Raw genomic sequence first — 19,902 nt, forward strand, 5'->3', positions numbered from 1 at the left:
ATTAAGGTGTCTTCCCAGCACTGCTAGGCTAAGTCTGAACTTCAGTCTCACTGTCTGGTGTCTGGCTTCCTCCCTTGGAGCGTAGAATGCTTTCGTGTTGTTGCTTTACTGGTAATAAACCCAGCATAAACTTACGAGGGTCACTTTCCACTTCACCATTCACTGAAGCTATTAAACTGGAAAATAAAAGAACATTAATGCCCTCAATGTAAACAGCTAGCCCAGCTCCCATGGGCGTTTGACCCCCGGGGCCATGAAGGGAGCAGCCCAGAGTGGAGTGAGTGGAGAGGAGCACCCTCCTTCCAGTTGGCTCCTGTGTCGGAATCAGCGAGCCCTGCCTCGTGCATCTCTGAAAATAGGCACCAAGGAAACAAAACCAAAGAGGGCGGGGTGAATGGGGTGCACACTTTGCAAGCATTCTAAGTGCTGGCAAGGCTGCTTCACTCTGGTTTTGCCAAACCCTGCTAAGAAGGCCCCCTTCCCCAGTCATTTTGAGCTGAGCATGTGACAGCACGTGGGTGTCCCCTGCGCCTTCTGTGACCCTGTCCATACCTTCAAGGTCCCAGCCTGCTGTCTCAGTGGCCCCTTAGCTAACTGTCCACCACTGGCATCTGACTCCTGGCCATTGGTGGGATGCGATCCCTCCTGCAAGATGCTAAGACCAAGGCAGTTGCTTCCCTGGCAGAGCCCACAGCCTGCTCTGATCCCCTCACCCGCCCAGGATGAATTCTTGTTTATGTTTAAGTGCCTAAGCAAGTTGCAGACCTCTGGATCCTTCCAGTTTACCCACCCCGCCTCCCACCTGCCTGGCCTTGGGCTAGGTCTCAACCCCCCCCACCCCTGCTGTTCTGCAGGCAGAGCGGCCCTGCCCAGGGGAGGGGAGAGTTCTCCGTGTGTCGGGCAGCTCTGTCAGTCACTGTTCCTGTGGCTTCTCCTGGAGGTCCTGGTTCTTGGCTTCAGGAGTCTGCTTAGCTAGAGCTCAGCGGCTGCCACGAAGACAGGAGAAAGCAGGACAGCTTGAACTGAACGCCTATTTTTAGTGGTGGGGATGCACCAGGCCCTGAGGGTAAGGCACGACTCTGCCCAGAGCGCAGTGCCTGCTACCTGTCCCCCCAGCCCTAGGTGGCAGGGTCAGGGTACCTGCCTGCTGGGCCACTGTCAGGAGGTGTTAGCCAGATCCAGCCTGCATCTCTGCAGATGAGTGAGATTGTTTGCTTTTTCTCAAGGTCATGTAAGTCTGACCTAGATTTGGGGCCTTCGTTACATGATGAACATAGGACGTGACTGCGCGTATTCAGAGCCCACCGCCAGCAGCATGCAGATGATTTGTGGGTACATTAAAAGGTTTTGCAAAATGGAACAATCCATATCTAGGCACTTTATTTTCATTAATAATCCATCATTTTTGTTTAGACAATGAGTAACCCAAACGGCATTCGCTTGTGACATGCGTGGGCGAGTGCGTTCTGCCTCGGAGCCAGCAGGGCAGCAGGCTGAGGGTGGCGACATGGCGAGGAGATAGCCACTGGCCAGGGCCTGTCTGTCCCTGTGTGACTAAGCAGGATGAATGTAGCAGAGGCCCCAGGCCAGGGAGGGTGTGGAGGAAGCACAGGGCCTGTCGCTTGTCCCTTCCCTGGACTTGACACTGCTGCAAGAGCAGCTGCCAAGCAGCAGTTCCATCGCACACTGTGTGCAGCTTGTCGTGTGTGCGGGGCCGGGTGTGGGCTGGCACAGCGGGCACAGCGCGAGTCAGCCCCAGCCTCAGTGGCTCCTGTGCCGCCTCCCTGAGGCTGTGGAGCATTCAGCGTCTGCCAAATAGCCAAGTGGCCGGGAGGGGCCACGCATCCCTGCCTTGGCTGTCGTGTCTTCGTCTCAGTGTTTCCCTCTGGTGTCTCTGGTCTCTGTCTCCATCTTGTGTACCATGTGTCCCTGAGGGCGTCACACCTGTGTCTGAGTCTGCTGTAAGGTGTTCAGTCTACCTCAAGGGTCACCATGGTAAGCTCCGTCACACGGAACCCTCCTTCCACGCCACACACTGGAATGTATCCCACCCATCCTTGTGTCCTGTAATCACCACAAATCCTAGTGCAAATTGGATGCTGCTTTAAATGTGAAAACAATTGTTCAAAAGCTATAAAACCTGAATGAAAGCTAAAGCTGAATTTATAAGCCTTGTTGCGTATGAGCCAAAAGTGCAAAAAGCTCTATATAATGAACTAACCTGCCACTCATATAAATATAAATATATATAAATATATTAAAATCAGACTGTTCTACAAAATTGTGTATTTGTATTTTTGTGTACGTACAATTTTCTGCTAAGCAGAAGGAGGATGTAGTATAGGATGCTGTGAGAAGAGATTTGGTTTAATCCTATTTCTTTGTTACTTATTTTTGTTAACATCAGATGCCTGTCTTTGTCTTCTGTGTATGACACTGTTTGGAAGGCTGCAGTATCTCTCTTCCTTAGGGCCAGAGTCCAGAGAAAACAAGTCTGGACCTTAGAGATTTGTCTAGGCCACTCAGCACGGAGGGGGAGTGGGGCGCAGCGCTGCGCAGCAGAACCAGAGCCACTTGTGGTCCCAAGGTGGCACTGAGGGAGAGACGTGACTCCTGAGGCCTGGGCAGGCTTGGCTCCTGCCTGCCTCTGGGAAGCAGAACCTCTGTAGAAATGAACCACCCCTGCAGACACGCACTGACTCCCTCCAGTACAGACTGTGCCCAGGGTCCGTGAGGAGGGACACGGGCCGGCCCCAAACAGGACGGGGCCACTCGCCCCACGGGAGCAGCAGGTGGCACCAGCTGGCACGGCGCCCTGCTCCCAAGTCCTCGCTGCCTTTCTCCAACCAGGTGGCCCCACACCTCCTGCCGCTCCTCGGCCAGACCCCAGCCTGGTCCCCGAGTATCACCAAACCCACTCTGCCGGTGCTAAATGTGAGAGGGGGCAGTGGCTGTGAGGCCCACCCAGGACCCCTGAGCCGGGGCTGAGTGCCATCCCCATAGAAGCTGCCCTAAGGAGAGTGATACTGCAGCTTCGCCCGTAGGACTCGGACTCGATGGTATGTGATGACTGTAGCAGGAAGCCCTTGTTTCTGGGAGGCAGCAATCAGAGAAACAAGTGCTCAATTGTATTGATTAAAATAGTTCCAATGAGTCCTGTATCATTGTATCTCCTATTCTGGATTAGTGCCTTTTGGACAGTAGACTGTTCTGTAATTAAAATGTAGTATACTGCTTTTTTGTACAGTTTTGTTTTAATAAAACTTTTTTTTAATTTGTGTTTATTTTAGTATTGTACCTATTAGAAAATAAAATGTATAACTGAACTGAGGCTGCCTAGGCTTTCTTTGGGTCCAACCAAATGCTCATGGTTCGAGTGCCCAGCACCGCAGGGGGTACAGGTCCCTCAGGCTCTTCAGAGGCCCTGGGCCAGGGTCCTGGGCAAAGGATCAGGGTCCCAAAGCTGCCTGGGAAGGTGGCTCCCAGAAGTCCCACCTCCCACTCCCTGCCTCACCCACGCCCACCCTGTCTTTCTCCACTCCCATTTCCCTTTCCCTGTCACATAGGAGCTTTTTGGGGGCTTCCCCTGTAACAGCAAAAAAATCAAAACAAGCTATTACCCGCCCTTCCTTAACAGGCTTGCAGCAGTGGCTTTCAGGTCCCCCACTGAGCTCTGTGTTCTCCCAGCGTGCCCTCTGTGCACAGCTCCGAAGCCCAGAGAACCCTTCAGAGTAAGCGGTCTTTGGGCGCACACGTTTAGACTACAAAAACGGTTACCAAGTGGACGCAGCAAGGGCAGGACTAGCATTGGGAGCAAAGGTCCTTTCTTTCTCTTTCTTCTTTCTTTCTTTCTTTCTTTCTTTCTTTCTTTCTTTCTTTCTTTCTTTCTTTCTTCTTTCTTTCTTTTTCTCTTTCTTATTTATTTATTGGCAGAACCAGGGATTGAGCTCAGGCCCTTGCACTTGCCAGGGAAGCGCCTGAGCCATCTCCCCAGCCCGCAAAGCTCCTAATGGGGTGGTCCCCACCCCATGCATGCTCTGTGCTTTGGCCCCAAACTGCATAGGAGCTCCGACCTTCAGCCCATGGCCTGTCTGTCCTCCCCAAGTTACTGCCCTGTCCCCATCCTAGAGCCTGTGCCCTCCACATCATGGGCTGCCCAGCACACAAGGCAAGGCTGGGACAGGTGCACATGTTCCTTACAGCACCTGAACAAGTGAGCTGATGTCATATCCATCAGGATCATTTGGGGGCTGAGCAAAGGTAAAAAACCCCAGAGCTTGCTGCAGACAGCAGCTAGCCACAGCGTTGTGAGGAAGCTACAACTTGAAGATTTCTCTTTAGAGCGAGGTCAGGGTCAGTTCTTCAGATTCCTGCCTCACTCTGAGCAGAGATGCTTCTGGCTGCCACGTCCTGTCCATTTGGCAGTGCCAAGCTCTGAGAACAACTCTCCTGCACTTGTGAATATAAACAAGCCCTGACGCACTCTGGCTGATGACTGCTGGGGCCTGCATCCACAAGGACATTGTGAGACAAGGGCTGAGTGACATACTCACCGGGGCGGGGGGTGGGGATCAGAGCGAGCGGTCCTTAGCAGGGGCCACAGTGAGTCCCATGCTGATGCTGGCCTGTGGGCCTGGGATCCCCTGGCAGGCAAAGGAGGCCTGGTCACCTCAGCACATAGGCCAAAGTCACCACCATCTGTGCCCTCTGGTCCCTTGCTGGGCACATAGCCAGATATCTGCAGGAGGTGGCCTTATCAGCACAAAAGGCCTCCAAGAGTGACAGCAAATCTCACTGTCCCCTGGGATTTGACCTGGGCACTGTCACAACCCTCATCCTCATTCCCAAAGCACCTTGGCCTACAGCCCATCTCTGTAGCAACAGCAGAGATGCTCTGTCCCCGGCCCTGTGCAGAGTGGGTCCGTCACAGGCTGAGGGACAGTGAGCCCTGCCAGACAGCTGGGGACAAGTCCCTGTCTGCTGCCAGCTCCAGCTCCCTGGCTCTCACACCTCCCAAAGTCCCTATAGCTTCTGGCTTCCACACAAGGCTAATGTATGTGGCGGGCTGGAGACCCGCCACGGCGTGGGCGCTCCAGCGCCCTGGTCCAGTGCTGGCCAGCTCGGTCCTGGGCTGCGGAGGGGTGCACCCAAGGGGCCCCTCATCCCACCCTTCCTCCTCCTGGTCTCCATCTGCAAGAGCCCACCACCACTGTAGAGAACGGGGCCATGATTAGGAGCTGTCTTCAGGGCGCATGAACCATACTGGGGTGAAGGGAGAAGCAGCAAGACGGGTCGGGTGGAGGCAAGCAATCTGGAAGCTTTTATTTAGAAGCTGCTGGTCATTTGGTGGAAAGGCACATGGTACAAAATTACAGAGGTTTAGTTCATCGTACAATACAAACCACTGAAGTCTTTACAATTCATTAGTCTTTGGATTTTTTCAAACCTCCTACTGAAGTGTACCAAACCACTCTAACCCTTGAAACAAAGTCACCTCTTTACACATGAACTCATTCTATTTACAAAATCCACACCTAGGGAAGCTGAGCCATACTCTCCTAACACCGCTTAGTATCTGCAGCCACCAGAAAGGCACCATGAGAAAGCTGCCTCGGGCAGTGGCTTAGGCACAGAGTGGGCTGCACTTGGCCCCAGGACAACCTGACAGGTGGCCAGGTCCTGCCATCTGGGTGAGACAGCCTCGGGCTGCAGGCGGGTAGCGCCCAGGCAGCCACAGGCAGGGAAGGAAGAGGCACACCAGAGCATTCACCCTGGGTGATGCTACCTACCATGGGAGCAAACACCAAGGACGGGGACCTCGGCACCGTCTAAGCCAGTGGCCTGCTCACTGTCGGATCACAGTGCCGTCCTCTCCCTCAATACTGAACCTGGGAACCCCCAGCCTCTTCCCTAGGCCCTCCCTCCTCTCTGGTCTCAGCAGGGTCCCTATCCTGCCCTCTTGGTCCAGCACAGAGCAGCTGTGTCCCCATCCCCACCAGTGCTCATCCCCACCACTTGCAGGCTGCCCACCAGGCCACGGGTGGGGAGGACTAAGACCACACAGGCCACCAGGTGAGGTGGATGTCGCCGCAGTGGCCCTGCCTGTTGTGGTCAGTATGCTGCAAGACTGTCTTCAGGCACAATGGGGGACGCAGGCTGTGTGAGATCTGAGGGCCAGGGCCCGGCTCTGCTGCTCCCTGCTGGACTGAGATTCCAGAGGTGACCCCCACTGCCCTAGCAGGACCCCAAGCCCAGAACAGTTCCCAAGACCACTGCTGGGATAAGCTTCCAACATGCTGCCAGCGTGAGCTACCCCACACTGCTTCTGAAAAACACACAGCCAGGCATGCCAAGGAAGGAGCACAGAAGTCTTGGGGACACCTTTCCACACCCATGGGGGTGCAGCCTGCAGGGATCGCTTGAAGTGTGGGCTGCATCTGTAGGTCTGGGCGCTCTGCAGAGGCCCAGGGCAGCCGTGGCAGCAGCATCTCAGGAGGCCGAGCTTCCCAGACACTGTCGGCAGCAGGATAAGGAGAAATGGAGGTGGGTGGCCGAAGGAGTCAGCCCACTATGCCAGGCTGGAACCAGGCAGCTCAAGGCTCCGAGGTGCCAGCAAGCAGCCACCTGGTGCGGCACGCCTGCAGTTCCTGCTCTGCCCGGGGTCTCCCTGACTGAGCACACAGCACGGAACCCCACCGGGGACAGCCAGGCCCACCACCGCGTACCTACTCTGCTGACATCTGTGCTCACACTTCAAGGTAGCCCCTTCTACATACTCTCTGGGTGGCCTCCCCCAGGGAGTTCTCAGGAGCACTGATTCCTCCCACAACCACCAGTCTGGACACACTATGCAAGGAACAGGTGGCGTGTAGCACCTAACCACCCAGCCCATGCTGGACAGGGGCACAGTGAGCAGAGCCCCACAAACTGATGGCGCTCACTCAAGACCCACCTGGCAGCTGTCCCTTAAGTACCAGCCAAAAACAGGCAGGAAGCCACATCAAGGCTGCCTCCAGTGGGGGCTCCCCACAGATAGCCACACCATCCCCTAGGATGGTGAGGGTCCTACCCGCAGGACCCCAAGGCCAGACCCTGGTGTCCGCACGCAGCACCTAGGAAACAGAAGATGCTGGTGTCTCCTGCCTGGGCCCTGTACAAGTGAAAGGTGGGCCCAGAGTCCTGCCATGGGTAGTGACACACACAGTTAGTGACACCAAGTAGAATGCGGCTATCAGCTGGACGCTGGGCCAGGCCATGGGGGCTGAGGCCACCACATGCGCCACCCCAACCAGAGGCAAGGGCCTGGCACCACTTTCTGCCACAAGCTCAGACCCCCGAGATCCAGGGATTCTGCTACAAGAGTTTTTGTGAAAGTTCAGGAACAAAGTAGAGGAACAGGAACAGGCTCTGAGGGTGTCCTGCCTGTATCCTGGGGCGGCCTGGAGTACCTGGGCCAGAATCTGTCCCCCTCCTCACACACACACACACCACTCCCCTGTGATGGAGGCCAACACCGCAGGCTCAGCCAGGCCAGAACAACTCAGGGCTGGGCCTGGTCCCCAGTGACATCAATCTGCTGGCATCTCTGGCCGACTGTCCAGCCCATCAGAGCCCAGGAACCGCCAAGCATAACATGGCCCAGGATGTCCCCAACGCCAAGCTGCACTCAATGTAGCAGTGAGCCAACCTTTCTGTCATCAGAGCAGGCCACCCAGACCGGTCGCCTTTCCTCACAGTAAGGCCACTTGGGTGTCTGTCCTGAAGGGACTACGAGCGCTGCGGCCCAGGCCCCTCCAGGCCCCAACCCCCAGGCAGGAGCCCAGTGGCCAAGGACGAAGGCAGAAGCCTGGGCAGACGTGATTGAGGCTCAAAAGGAATTTTGATTTGGAAAAATAAATACAAATAAATACGTTCCAAGCATTCTGTGAAGGGAATAAATGGTAACCAGGTTAAAGATGCCAGGACACCCACCAAGACCCCTTCCTGGGCATCTGTGTGATGGGATGGGGAGAGGCACTTAAGGTAGCTGGCACTCGGGACGGAGGGCAAAACCCTTGCTGGGCATGGCAAGGACAGTTAGGGCCAGAGTTTAAATTAAGGCATTAGTGGGGTCACGGAGTAAGAAAGAGGCAGACACCACGCAATCCCAACAGGGATATCGCTCTCCAAGGCTGTGGCCCAGGGCCTCGGTCCCATCCCACAGGCCCACTGGCTTCCAAAAGGCCTCATCTTCCACCCCTGAGGAAGGGAAGAAGCAAAGCTTCCGGAATCCCGGGGAGCCGGGAACTAGGGGGGTCACCAGCCCTGCATCGTGCAAAAAGCATTCACGGCCCTGCTCATGAGGTCCCATCCCTGGCCACCAGGCCTGCACTCAGCTGGCCCAGGACTTCCGGTTTTCCACATTCTTGGGGCTCCCATCAGCTTTGGCCAGGGCAGCCGTCAGCGAGGCCAGGTTGGTGGCAGAGCTGGAGAGGGTGGTGCTGCGGCGGGCCTCGGGGGCACCCTGCACCCGGAGCCCTGTGCTGCGCCTGCGCCCAGCGGCCTGGGCCCTGCGCACCCGGGCTGGCCGCACCAGCAGCCCGTAGCCAGGGTTGCACTTGAAGTACTGCTTCCCTCCTATCGAGCCATCGTTCTTTCCTGTAGGGAACAGAAAAGGGACATCAGGGAGATGAGCCCCGTGACCTGTCACCTCCCTCCCAGCGGCTTCACAAGCACTGCCTCAGGCCAGGGCACACGGGCACCTGGGATGGGCTCACCGAGTCTGTGGCCCTGCGGAGGGACAATGGAGACAGCACTAGGTCCTGCCCCTCCAGTGGGCACAATGACTTTCCATCAGGAAGGGTGGCATGGGCAGAACATCTCTTGCCTTAAGCCTCTTACCACAAACCCTCATCCCTTTCTGCCTGGGCATCTGGGGTTTTTATCTTTGTTTTGTTGGTTTCCTTCTTTTAAAGCAGGGTTATCTTGCTATGTAGCCTAGGCTGGCCTTGAATTTCTGGTGATCCTCCTGCCTCAGCCTCCTGAGCACCGCAATTTACACCATGCCCCACCTCACCTGTTCTCTGGATGTCTGCAGCCCCTCCCCAGCTTCACTCTCTACCAGCACCTATTCTCCAAGATAAGAGCTCTACACCCTGGATGCCTTCTAGAGAAAGACTGCTTAGCAGGGCCCCAGGACCCTTGGGGACGTGGCTCCCAGGAGTCCTCAGCTCATGCACCCTCACTGCTGGCCCAGCTGCATCTTCCCTCCCTGTCGTCTGTCCCCCACCCCCTCTCCCTGCCCCCAGGGATGTGCTGCTCTTGAAGCCTTAGCCATTCACTTGGCAATTTTCTCTTCTCAAGAATGAAAGTGCAGTTAGTTACCTCGGGGACTTGGCGGCATCCTCAGAATCTAGAGCAGAACTGGATCGCACTATGGAATTACTTACACACTGCACAAATTAAATAATTTGCTAATCTCTCTTTAATTCTTGAGTTCAACTAGACATAAACTTCCTTCTCACTCCCCCTTTATACTTCAGGAGAGGCAGATTTAAAACAAATTCCCAGCCTGTGTGACATTAATCTTCTAGAATCACTTCCAGTTCAAGCCATTCTATGCCAAATTATGAATTTCAAAGTAGCAAGTGACTTCACAGGGAGCACAGGACCCAGAGACACATTACCACTGGCACGGCTGTCACCCAGGATGGCATACAGCAGGCTGTGGGCATGGTGGATTCTTGTGGCTCCATGGCTGCATGGCTCAGGCCCCAACCAGACCTCCTGGCTCCAGCCCTGGCTCAAGCAGCTGTTCTTACCCCTGCTCTAACCTTGAGCTGCCCTCTCCGGGCAACCAGCCTGGCCCCAGGAGACCTGACAGAGCCCAGCCCGCCGAGTCGCCTGCCCAGCACTGCTGGGCACAGCCATTTAGGAGAACAGCCCAGCAAAGTACAGGTGTGAGGCTTCACGCCCATGGCGTCCACACAAAACCAGCCACGCTAACAGCCATGGCACCACCAGAACAGAGTTGACCCAAGGCCACAGCAGGGCACCGCTGGGCTGTAGGCTGGACAGGGCACCCACAGGCCTGCACAGCCCAGCAGACAAGGCCCTTGTGGCAGGCAAAGATGTGGCCAGGCCCAGAGAGGGCCACCTAGGGCTGGGAGGGCACTGCCACCAGAACCAGGATTCTCTGCGCTGCGCTCTGCATCAGACAGCTCAAGGAAGCTATTTAAGGCAACTCCCCAAAAGCCCAGGGTAAAGCACTCCTGAGTCTTGCCCTCATGACTCTGTAGACCACAACCTACATTCTTTTTTCCTTTCTGTATTTTAGGGAAGGGTCTACAGGGTGTTCAGGGTCTCACTACTAGATCGGACTCCTAGTGATCTGCCTGTTTACAGCCTCCCAAGAGCTGGGGTTACAGCCGTGCACGCCCAGTCTCAATTGCTGTCTCAGCGTGCCCCGGGGGTGAGGCTGGCACAGCAGGCTCAGGGATTGAACCCCTGGCCCCTGCACCTGTTTGCAGGCGGTTTAATCCACTGAGCTATTTGGTCGGCCTAACCACAGTCTACAAAGGACCTCCCATCACTGGCCCAGAGCACCCAGCTATGGCAAGGCACCCAGGAAGTCTTGGAACAGAGTGGAGGGTCCAGTGTCACAAGAGCCTCCCCTTTGACTAAGACTAAGCTCCTGTGCTACTGCAAGGCACAGGCTTCTGTGGCCCAGGAGCATATACTGAAGGACAGATGTGGTGGCTGGGGTTTGTCCTCTCAGCTACTCAGGAGGCTGAGGTGGGAGGTTCCCTTTGGCCCAAGAGTTTGAGAAACTCGGAATATAGCAGGACCCCAATCTCAAGGGGGAGGGGGACATTAAGGCCATTATCAACTAGATGTAGAGGCACAGGCCTGGAGTCCACCGCACTGGGAAGCTGAGGAAGAAGAATCACAAGTTTGAGTCCCACTGGGAAGCCCGAAGACTTCGCAAGGCCTGGTGACAAGCTCAGCGCAGAGGCCCTGGGTCTGGTCTCCAGTACTGAAAAAACTAGCAAAAACCCCACCAAATGTCTAATAGCCTTTTGGCCCAAGTTTCTAGGAACTTTCCAGAATTAAGTAAGCAAACTCATTCGGCTTGTTCCTGATTTAGGCGCCCGCCCCGCGTCCCTGGCTCCAGGGACCCTCCCCCGCACTCACCGGAAGGCAGGTCAAGCTCCACACCAACCCATGTGCCCTCCTGGAAGTCAGTTGGGCCGATGTACCGCACAATGCCCGTTTTGGTGGTGCCCACAGACACGTACTCCCCCTCCTTGAGCCACTCGGGGACTTCACTGGCTTCCTCAGAGTCCGACGCCACTTCCCGCTTCCCAGCAGCCTGCTCTCCAGGGTCTCTGGGCTCCACTGTGGCCAGCAAGTCCTCCTCAGCCCCAGAGCAACTGCCGCCCAGCATGCACGTGAAGGACTTCAGCTCCGAGGTGCGCACCTTTCGGATCCTGAATGGGGACGCGGGTGCCAGGGGGTCTGGTGGCAACAGGGGCCTAGGGACCTCAAGCTCCAGGTGGGGGGCAGACTGTGTTGGGGACTCTTCTGGGTTTGCAGGGTGGTTCTGTGTGCCAGAGGGAGAGGCCAGCTCTGCCTCTGGGGCCTGGCCTTGCACAGCCGAGGGGCCAGGCGTCTGCCCACTTGGGCCCGTGGCATCCAGGCTGAGGATAAGCGCGTCTGATAGGGTGGCGGTGGAGACGCTGTGTGAGAAGTAGCCACTGGAGGCCTCACTCAGGGGGCTGGGGGGCCCGTCTTGCCCCTCAGGGGCTGGGGTGATGACAGCGGTGTGTGGCAGGGCTGGTTTGTCCAACACCTTCAAGGCAGGGGCCACCATGGGCACCACGGTCTCTGAGGCCACAGCAGGCCCCTGGCTCCCTCGCTGAGCCTGTGGTGGAAAGGAAGCACATCTGAGAAGGACGAGTCAGGTTGTCCTGCTCCCCAGGAGAAGAGGAACACTGAGACACTGTGCCCGAGGGGAGCAGAGCCCATCGCTGCACAGGCAGTGGCCAGGCTGTGACTTCTCCCCTTCCATACAGACAGGCACTTACCCCTGCCACCAGGGTCAGGGCCTGGGGGCAGCAGGAGTAAGAAAAGGGCCTCACTCCAGTGAAACCCAACTCTGCCCACGGTGAGTTCACAAGGAGACCCTGGAAAGGCCCCAAGAACACTTTCTTCGGTAAAATCAAAAGCATGGTCTCTTCAGCAGATCTGAAGGTGTGTCCCTCCTGTCTCAGGGTTTGGCCAGGCCTTCTGTGAAGTGGCTGTCCTTCTGGCTGCTGAGAAAGGCTGATGCCGTATCAGAGCCCTGTGGCCCAAAGGGACACCAACAGAAGACAGAGTAGGGGCCAGTAGGGCAGGCGCACCCCTCATGCCACCAGGCAGATACACACCAAGCCATGTCTCAGGGGCACAATGGCAGCCACCACTTGTCCAAATCCCACTGTGCCAACTGAACTGGGCAGAGGCAGCTGGCCAGTTACCCTCCTGCTCCCTACGCTCAGTGTCCAGAAAACGGGGACAAGAACGAGACAGTGGGCACTGCTCAGAAGAAATATGTCTTCTAATATTTACGGAAAATTATTTGTATTACAGGAATGGTCATTTTCCATTTGAAATACAGGATTTATTCGAACTAGGAAATAGCTGAGATCTATGAGTCTCTTACAGTTCTTTGGCCTAATGCCGCAGTTTGATAAATCATGCATTTTCCCGCGAGCTGTCATTTACACCCGTTTTCAGAAGTCTCCCGTCCCTGCGAGGCACACTTTCAGGGGATGAAATTAACGGCACCTCTTGAGATTAACAGCCTGTTTTTGTGATGGATCTTGGGGCTGCAGAATGTGCTCACTCCAATAGATCAGGAACTGCCATCGGCATACACACTCTAAAAGATTAGGCAGTCTCTCAAGCGCCTTCACGCCCTGCATGTGTTACGCATTTCTTTCCCTTTTGTGTTGGCGTCACTGGCCAGGAGACACATACTCAGCCACAGCAGAGACCCCCTCCACTGGCCAGCAGGACCCTGATGCCCCTCCTCGCACCCACAGCTTAGTCTGTCCCATCCCAGGAGTGGCCGGCGGAAGGCGGAAAGAGTCTCCACACATCCATTTATATCGTGGCCCTAGAAGCCAAAGGACCCAGGAAGGAGAAAGCCAGGGCTGAGGGCCAAGTGGTAGGCAGCAAGATGGCAGAAGCCAGCGCCCTGGCACTGCTCCCCAGGCTGCCTCGAATGGGCCAGCTGAAACCAAGCTGCTGTCTTTGATGTCACTGGGAGATGTTTCCAGAGGGCTCTGGGGAAGCCACCAGACCTGGATAGCAGCTGAGCCATCAGCCCAGGCACTAGGGGCACACATGTCCCTGCTAGCATCACCTGTAGCAGGGCACTCAGCCTACACTCTGAGGAGGGACCCTTGTGGAGACCACAGGGAGCTCACGAGCCTCAGAAGTACCTGGTGAAAGGGCCTTTCGGAAACAGGAGGACACGAGGTGTGAATGTCCCTTGGGACTACTGGGGAGATTTTGCTATTATTCTAATAAATAAAGCTTCCTGTGAAGAGCCAGAATTTCCTAAGAGAATGAAGCACGGTGGGAAAAAATAGATTTGCTATTCATAAGAGCAGAAGTGCTGTTGATCCGTGGGAGGTCATAAGAGACTATTTTCTTCTAGCTTAGCATTAGTCTTTTCACGCTGATATCATGAATCAGAATGAAATGCAAAACTGAGAATTAAGCAAACACTTAGGAGAAGGAGATCATTCTGTTTATAGAAATCCCCTCTGCCTAGCAGTGGGCCATTAAAGCACAGACTACATTAGCAGTCAAGCACCCAAAAGTTTAGCAATCATATGATTAACACATTGAAAATAGAAAGTGTAACATGGAAAATGTGGAGGGAGAAGACAGTGACCTATACTGGAGCTAATTAGTAAACAGGAGTGCGAAGAAGAAAAAGCAGCACAGGTGTAGACAGAGCAATCCAGCACCAGCACCAGCACCAGCACCGTGAAGGGACAGCCCCGGCCCAGCGACTCACCTCCTCTATCCTGGCCACCTGGGTGTCCGGGAGAGGGGCCTGCACCAGGATTCGGGGCACGAGCTGAGGAGAAAAGTGTGCCGGTCAGGGATCAGGGACCAGGATAATCAGACAGGCGTCCACTGCACAGACTGAGAGGCGTCAGCAGGGCCCTGCTGACTAGGTCACAGGGAGAACAAGGGGCCCAGCCAGGCAGACAAGACCCTTGCTCAGTCCACTGCCACTGCCACACGTGGGCACTTGCAGGCCGAGCTCCCTTTCTGCAGTCACAATGTCCAACCCTTACAGGCTGCGTGGTACAGCCAGATGGACAGCAGGCTCATGTCACCACAGGAAGTGGGAACCCAAGAAGGCTACCTGGCCTGAGGACAGGTGTAGAGGAAGCTGCAGGCGTGAAATTAACCTAACCAGGTAATGGAGAAGGGTCGCCACCAGGTTTCTGAACAGAGATGGCAGAGGAGAGCTAAAACTCAGCAGAACACTAGCTGGCCGGAGAAACACAGTCTGAGGTGACACAGCAGCAGCAGAGCAGCCCGGAGGTGTGCACAGCCTGGGATCGCGAGTATAAACAAGGCCACAAGAGAGGACTTTGTGCCTTGCAGAGTTATAGATGGGTTCAAGGAAGATTAAAGGAAAAAGACAAAAATGATGGGAGCCAGGATAAGGAAAGGGCCTTGGTGACTGGGTTCAACTGTATGGGACACAGCAACTGGCACACGAGGCTCAGCTCCTCCCAGCACCCTTCTCTGGTCTGTGAGCTCAGGAACGAGGGCTCTTCCCCAGCACAGGAAGGTCACTCCCCCTTTGTTGGGGCCACAGAGGATGGAGGGTGGTGGCTGCTCCACTAGAGATCTCATACCTGAAAGGTACCCGGCTGTGGCTACTGCAGCGTGCAGCGTACAGCTGGACCTGAGCCTCCCACAAGAGGCCACCATCTGGGCAGAGCTCAGGCCAGGCTGTGGTCTTCTCTCCTGTCCCACTCACCCACCTGGAGGAGAAGAGTGTAGGGGACAAGACAGCCCACACCAGGCGCCAGCCAGAGGTGCAGGCATGGGGCCCTGCGTCAGTGAAGGCAGCCACATGACCATGTATGCCTAGTGCTGCTAGGAAGACAAATATCGGAGAGGAGAGGATGAGGACAGACAGGACTGAAGTCGAGGCCAGCGGCGAGGGTGTGAGGAGATCACAGCAGAAGAAGCTTTGGGGAAGAAGGGATAGCTAAGGGAACATCACTCCATCCCACAGGGGGCTCTGCAGGGGCCACTACCAGAAAAGCTCTGTGATAGCCACGAAGCAGGGGGAGGGGCCTGCAGGATGAGTACCACCTCTAGCATTAGGGCTGGAGCAGCTTCCTGATTCCTGGGCCAGAGAGCTGTGGCCCAGACCCATGGCTCTGTGGTACTCAGAGATTCCCAAGGATGCCCAGCCTCTCACATGCTCCTGCACTGGGCCTCGCGGCCCCACACAGTGCTAGGCAGAGGCTGCCGTCTCTGTGTTCCTCCCACAGTGTCTAAGGCCTCACACAGACAGGAAGCTGCTCAGCCATCACTTCATAAAGACAGAAAAAATCTCATACTAGGACTCCAGTTCCATCTGACTTATTAAGACCAGGAGCTGACCCTTCCTACTGAGGTGAAGCGCAACCCTTCCCAAGCATAAAACTGTAGGAACAGCACCAGGGACAGAGGGGTGATGATGCAGGACAGAACCTCTTCTAAAAAGATACCATCTTTCCCTCCAGGAGACTCCTGTGATTATAAAGTCCAGGACACTTAATAAATATGTGCTAAAATGAATTTCAGGACCAAACTGTCCATAACACAGGTTCCAACTACCAGTGGACAAATACTTACTGAATTTGGACAGTAAGAGGAAACGCAACTGGCTACAGAGGCTGGGGAAACTGGAAAGACAACGACCAGGGTGAGGAGAGCCTGGGTCACTGGCATCACCGGGAATGTGTACACATGCACACAGGCCGCCCACTCCAGGGAGAGCAGGGATGAACGCAGCTGTCTTGTAGGGGTCCCAGATTTATCCGCAGAGAATGCCGGAACCTCAACTGTGCCACTTGCTCACACATAACAGCTGTGTATTGTTTGCATTTTAATGCTCTTTCACACCCCCTCTGCAGGCATCGCCTCTATTTCAGGAGCTCAAAACATTTCAGATCATAAGTTCATTAATCCTTACAACACATCTGGTAACTATTAATAAAAATGACTGCAAAGTAGTTTGCAGCTATAAATATTAAGGAGAAGTCCCATGAGGCAAGTGAATATAATTACCCACATTTCACACCACGGAAACCATCACCAAGAGCGTTGGTTAAACGCGCTCAGGGCACCATGATAGACATGGGAAGGGACCAGGAGAGGCCAGACGAGCAGGGCTCAGGCAGGAGCACAGTTCAGAGGTGCGCCCGAGAGCTGGCGGGGTGCTTCCTAGCATCTAGCAGGTCTCACACTTGCTACTCCCGCTCTGACATACCCTGTGACTGGGGAGATGCGCTCCGAATCCAAACCTGGCATAAAATCCGTCCTGGAGCACCTCCACCCGGAGCACCCTGTCTCCTTGACGTAACAGGGACCGTGTCCACAAGGCTGCACCGTCTTGCTTGTTTCCTCCCTGTTATGGCTGGTGCCTAGATGTGCCCCAACAAGCCTCGTGCAGGCACAGGTGGGGCTTTACAGAGGTGGCTGGATCAAGAGCGCATGACTGACTCTTGGTGCAATGCCAGGGTTAAGGATGCTAGGCCTAAGGGTGAGTGATTGCCAAATGAGTCCACTGATTAGTTTGGCACTGCCCTCCTTCCAATAGCCTGGATATGATATAAGGGACAGAAGGCTTGTCTTGTCCCTCACTTGCTTCCTACTCTCCCTCTACCATGAACTGTTCCTCCTCTGCGGTGTCTCTGCCACGACACCTACCTGCAGTCACCCACCCTTTCTCCCTTAATGAGTGGGTGCTGGGTTTTTTCTCTCAGCAACAAGAAAAGTAAAACTCTCCCCATCCAAACACAAGGCTTTCTGACCCCTCCTCACACTTCTCCCCTTGGGAAGAACATCCAGGAACATTTCTTCACCTAAAGTCCCATGGAGACATGTCCCCACCTTCTCCATCAGAAGAAATAACCACTATCACCTGTCACACAGGAAACACACATCTGCTGGCATCTCTAGTATCAACTGCATGTGTCTTAACTTTTGTCCTTATAGCTTGAGGATCTTCCTAAAGCCAGAAAGGCCAGAGTAGAAGGGCAGCAATTGGATCTCGTTCAACTCTGTATTTCCACACATAAAGCACTAACGTACTGCTTCATTTAAGACAGGGTCTCATACTCCAGGCTGCTGCAAGCTTCCAGCAACGGGCCTGCCTCAGAATCCTGAGCACTAGGATTCCAGGTATGCAGCACTGTGCCCGGCATGCTTCTTGCACGAATGAACAAAGACCACATATATTACTTAACAAGTAGCACAAAGCAGACTGACACATTCCCTGACAACAAATTTACAGGAAAAAACAAGCCTGAAGTTTCAGAATATGGCAGGTAAGGAGAAGAAAAGTTGGTTGAAGAAATAAAATAATCATTTTAAACCCTTTCCAACACTGAGTTTTCAGGTGTATTTGTTTGTTTGAAAACAAACCTTTCCTAGTAATCACCTGCTATCCTGAATTTCTTAAATGTCATTTTAATGGTATTTAAATTATTATAACACTAACCAGTAGTTTAGTTTGTTTATTTAGGTACCAGAGATCAAACTCTGGACCTTGTGCTTGCCAGGCAGGAGCTTATGCCACTATCTCCCTGGCCTATAAGCAATAGTTTAAATCCAAATACAAGAAATTATTTTTACAAGAAATGAAAGTTTTATTTTTTACTACAAATAACCAGGAGCCGACCTCTCATTTTCTTGCTGCTAAAGCAGGAAAAACAAGCAACAAAAGCAGGCAGAAGCAGCACATATGGCAAGCACTGCCTGACCTAACAAACCATTCTGACAGGAGTCCAGTGGGTGAAACCCTGCCACCGGGCCTCATCACCAGGAGATCAGACCCACCACTGCGACTCTGTGCCTGGCTCCTGCATACCGATGTTCCTGGTTGCCCACTGCTTACGACTTCACGCACGAGCAATCCTGATTGGGAAGTTCTGTTAGGCTTCATGATGCTTGCATTCTATGCATCTGGTAGCTGGGTTTATTTTTTCAATTATTTATTTATGTATTTGATACAGGATCTTACTATGCAGTTCAGACACATAGTGATTCTCCTGTCTCAATCTCCCTATTGCTAGGATTATAGGCCTGCACCACTATGCCCAGTTTCAGGGCTGGCACAGCATGCAGTACTGGGGATCGAATTTGGGTCCTTGCGCTTTGCCAGGCAGGTGCACAGACCACTGAGCTAGCTCCCCAGCCCAGGGTTTCTTATTTTAAATGGGAACCCAGCATTCTGATGGATACACCAGTCTCTCATTTGCGCAAACGAGGTCAGATCTGGGAATGCACATCTGGACAGTAGTGATCCTGTCCACATGAAGTCTGTGACCAATAATACCCTGGGAGGGCAGGCAGAGTGGTGGTCACCAGCTGGCCTTTGACAGAGGCGCCTGTGTCAATCTGCACATCACGGCACAGGGAGGCGACTCCTGATCCCTGACCAGCAAGCACCACAGGCCACGCAAGGGCTCTAGGACTACTGGAGTCCTTGTCCTAAATACATTTAAAAAAAAAAAAAAAAACCTGGAGTCTTCATTTCCCTTCTCAAATGAACCCCCTTCCAAACCACAGCTGGGGAGCTTTCTGATACAGAAATGTGACCTCACAGCTCTCTGCTGAAAATTGACAAATGACTCCTCTCTGCCCATATGGAATGTTTAGAAAGAAACAGGTAAGAAAAGGAAGCTCACATAGGCCCTGCTAGGTGCAGTTTTGTGGCTTGTATGGTCCCTCTTTCTAAATCTTCATTGAGCCATTCATTCTACAAAGTATTCATTTTGCTATTTTTAATCACACTCAGCCGAGTCTCCTAAGAGATTTTATGCACTGAGCTTTGCTTTCTGAATACACAAATCAATCAATCAATCAATTTATCCAAATCTTAGATCTGCCCCCACTGGGCTGACTGGATGGAGGTGCTCAGCCTTCCTGAGTCCCAGGCCACAGCTCCACAAGGAAGCCACTGGCCACGCCTGGTGACCAAGCACAAATAACATGGCTCATGTGACTTAAGAAGTCAATTTTCTATTTTAGCTGACGTTAATTGGTAAAACATATGTTGGAAAATGGAAATGCATTTCAGGATGTTTGAACAGCTTGGACACATGAATCTACTTTTCAACAGTAAACCTGAACTTTAAAGCAGCTTAGTATGTCCAATTAAAACTGAATATCTGAACTGGAGTGTGCTAGAAATATGAAACATACATGTGATTCCAAGATCTCTGTACAAAAAAAGGGGCATCTGAAACACTTTTTTGTACTGACTATATAGGTGGACATAGCAATACTTTAAAACTACCAGCTTAAAACTACTGAATTTTGACCTTTCTTTTTAGTGTTTTAAATGTGGTTACTAGAAAAATTTGACTTCCACATGGCTCGCATTACACTTCCACCGCACAGTGCTGGTCTGCCTCTGTCCAGAAGCTCTGACGTGGAGGCCGTTGTGTGAAAACCCTGGCACCGGCCCAGGCACGTTTGGAGGAAAGTCTCGGTTATTTCACAATCATGGAATTAAGTGTATTGTCTTCCAAGATATTTCTAAGATCACTTACATATTTTTTTTTAAATTTTTATTTATTTATTTATTTATTTGAGAGAGAGAGAGAGAGAGAGAGAGAGAGAGAG

The 19,902-nt window shown here is 53.5% G+C and overlaps 1 protein-coding gene across 1 annotated transcript in view; it reads right to left on the reverse strand.

Moving 5' to 3' along the window:
- Window positions 1-6,643: 6,643 nt before the first annotated feature.
- Kif13b (kinesin family member 13B) overlaps window positions 6,644-19,902 on the reverse strand; it is a 197,872-nt gene continuing 184,613 nt past the window's right edge. The window contains 3 exon segments of the mRNA XM_004630706.2: window positions 6,644-8,637; window positions 11,173-11,902; window positions 14,051-14,113. Of these exon segments, the coding sequence (XP_004630763.2) occupies window positions 8,372-8,637; window positions 11,173-11,902; window positions 14,051-14,113 (1,059 nt within the window). The 3' untranslated portion in view covers window positions 6,644-8,371.

Source organism: Octodon degus, unplaced genomic scaffold, assembly GCF_000260255.1.
Source record: "Octodon degus isolate 3935 unplaced genomic scaffold, OctDeg1.0 scaffold00036, whole genome shotgun sequence".
Classification (NCBI taxonomy): domain Eukaryota; kingdom Metazoa; phylum Chordata; class Mammalia; order Rodentia; family Octodontidae; genus Octodon; species Octodon degus.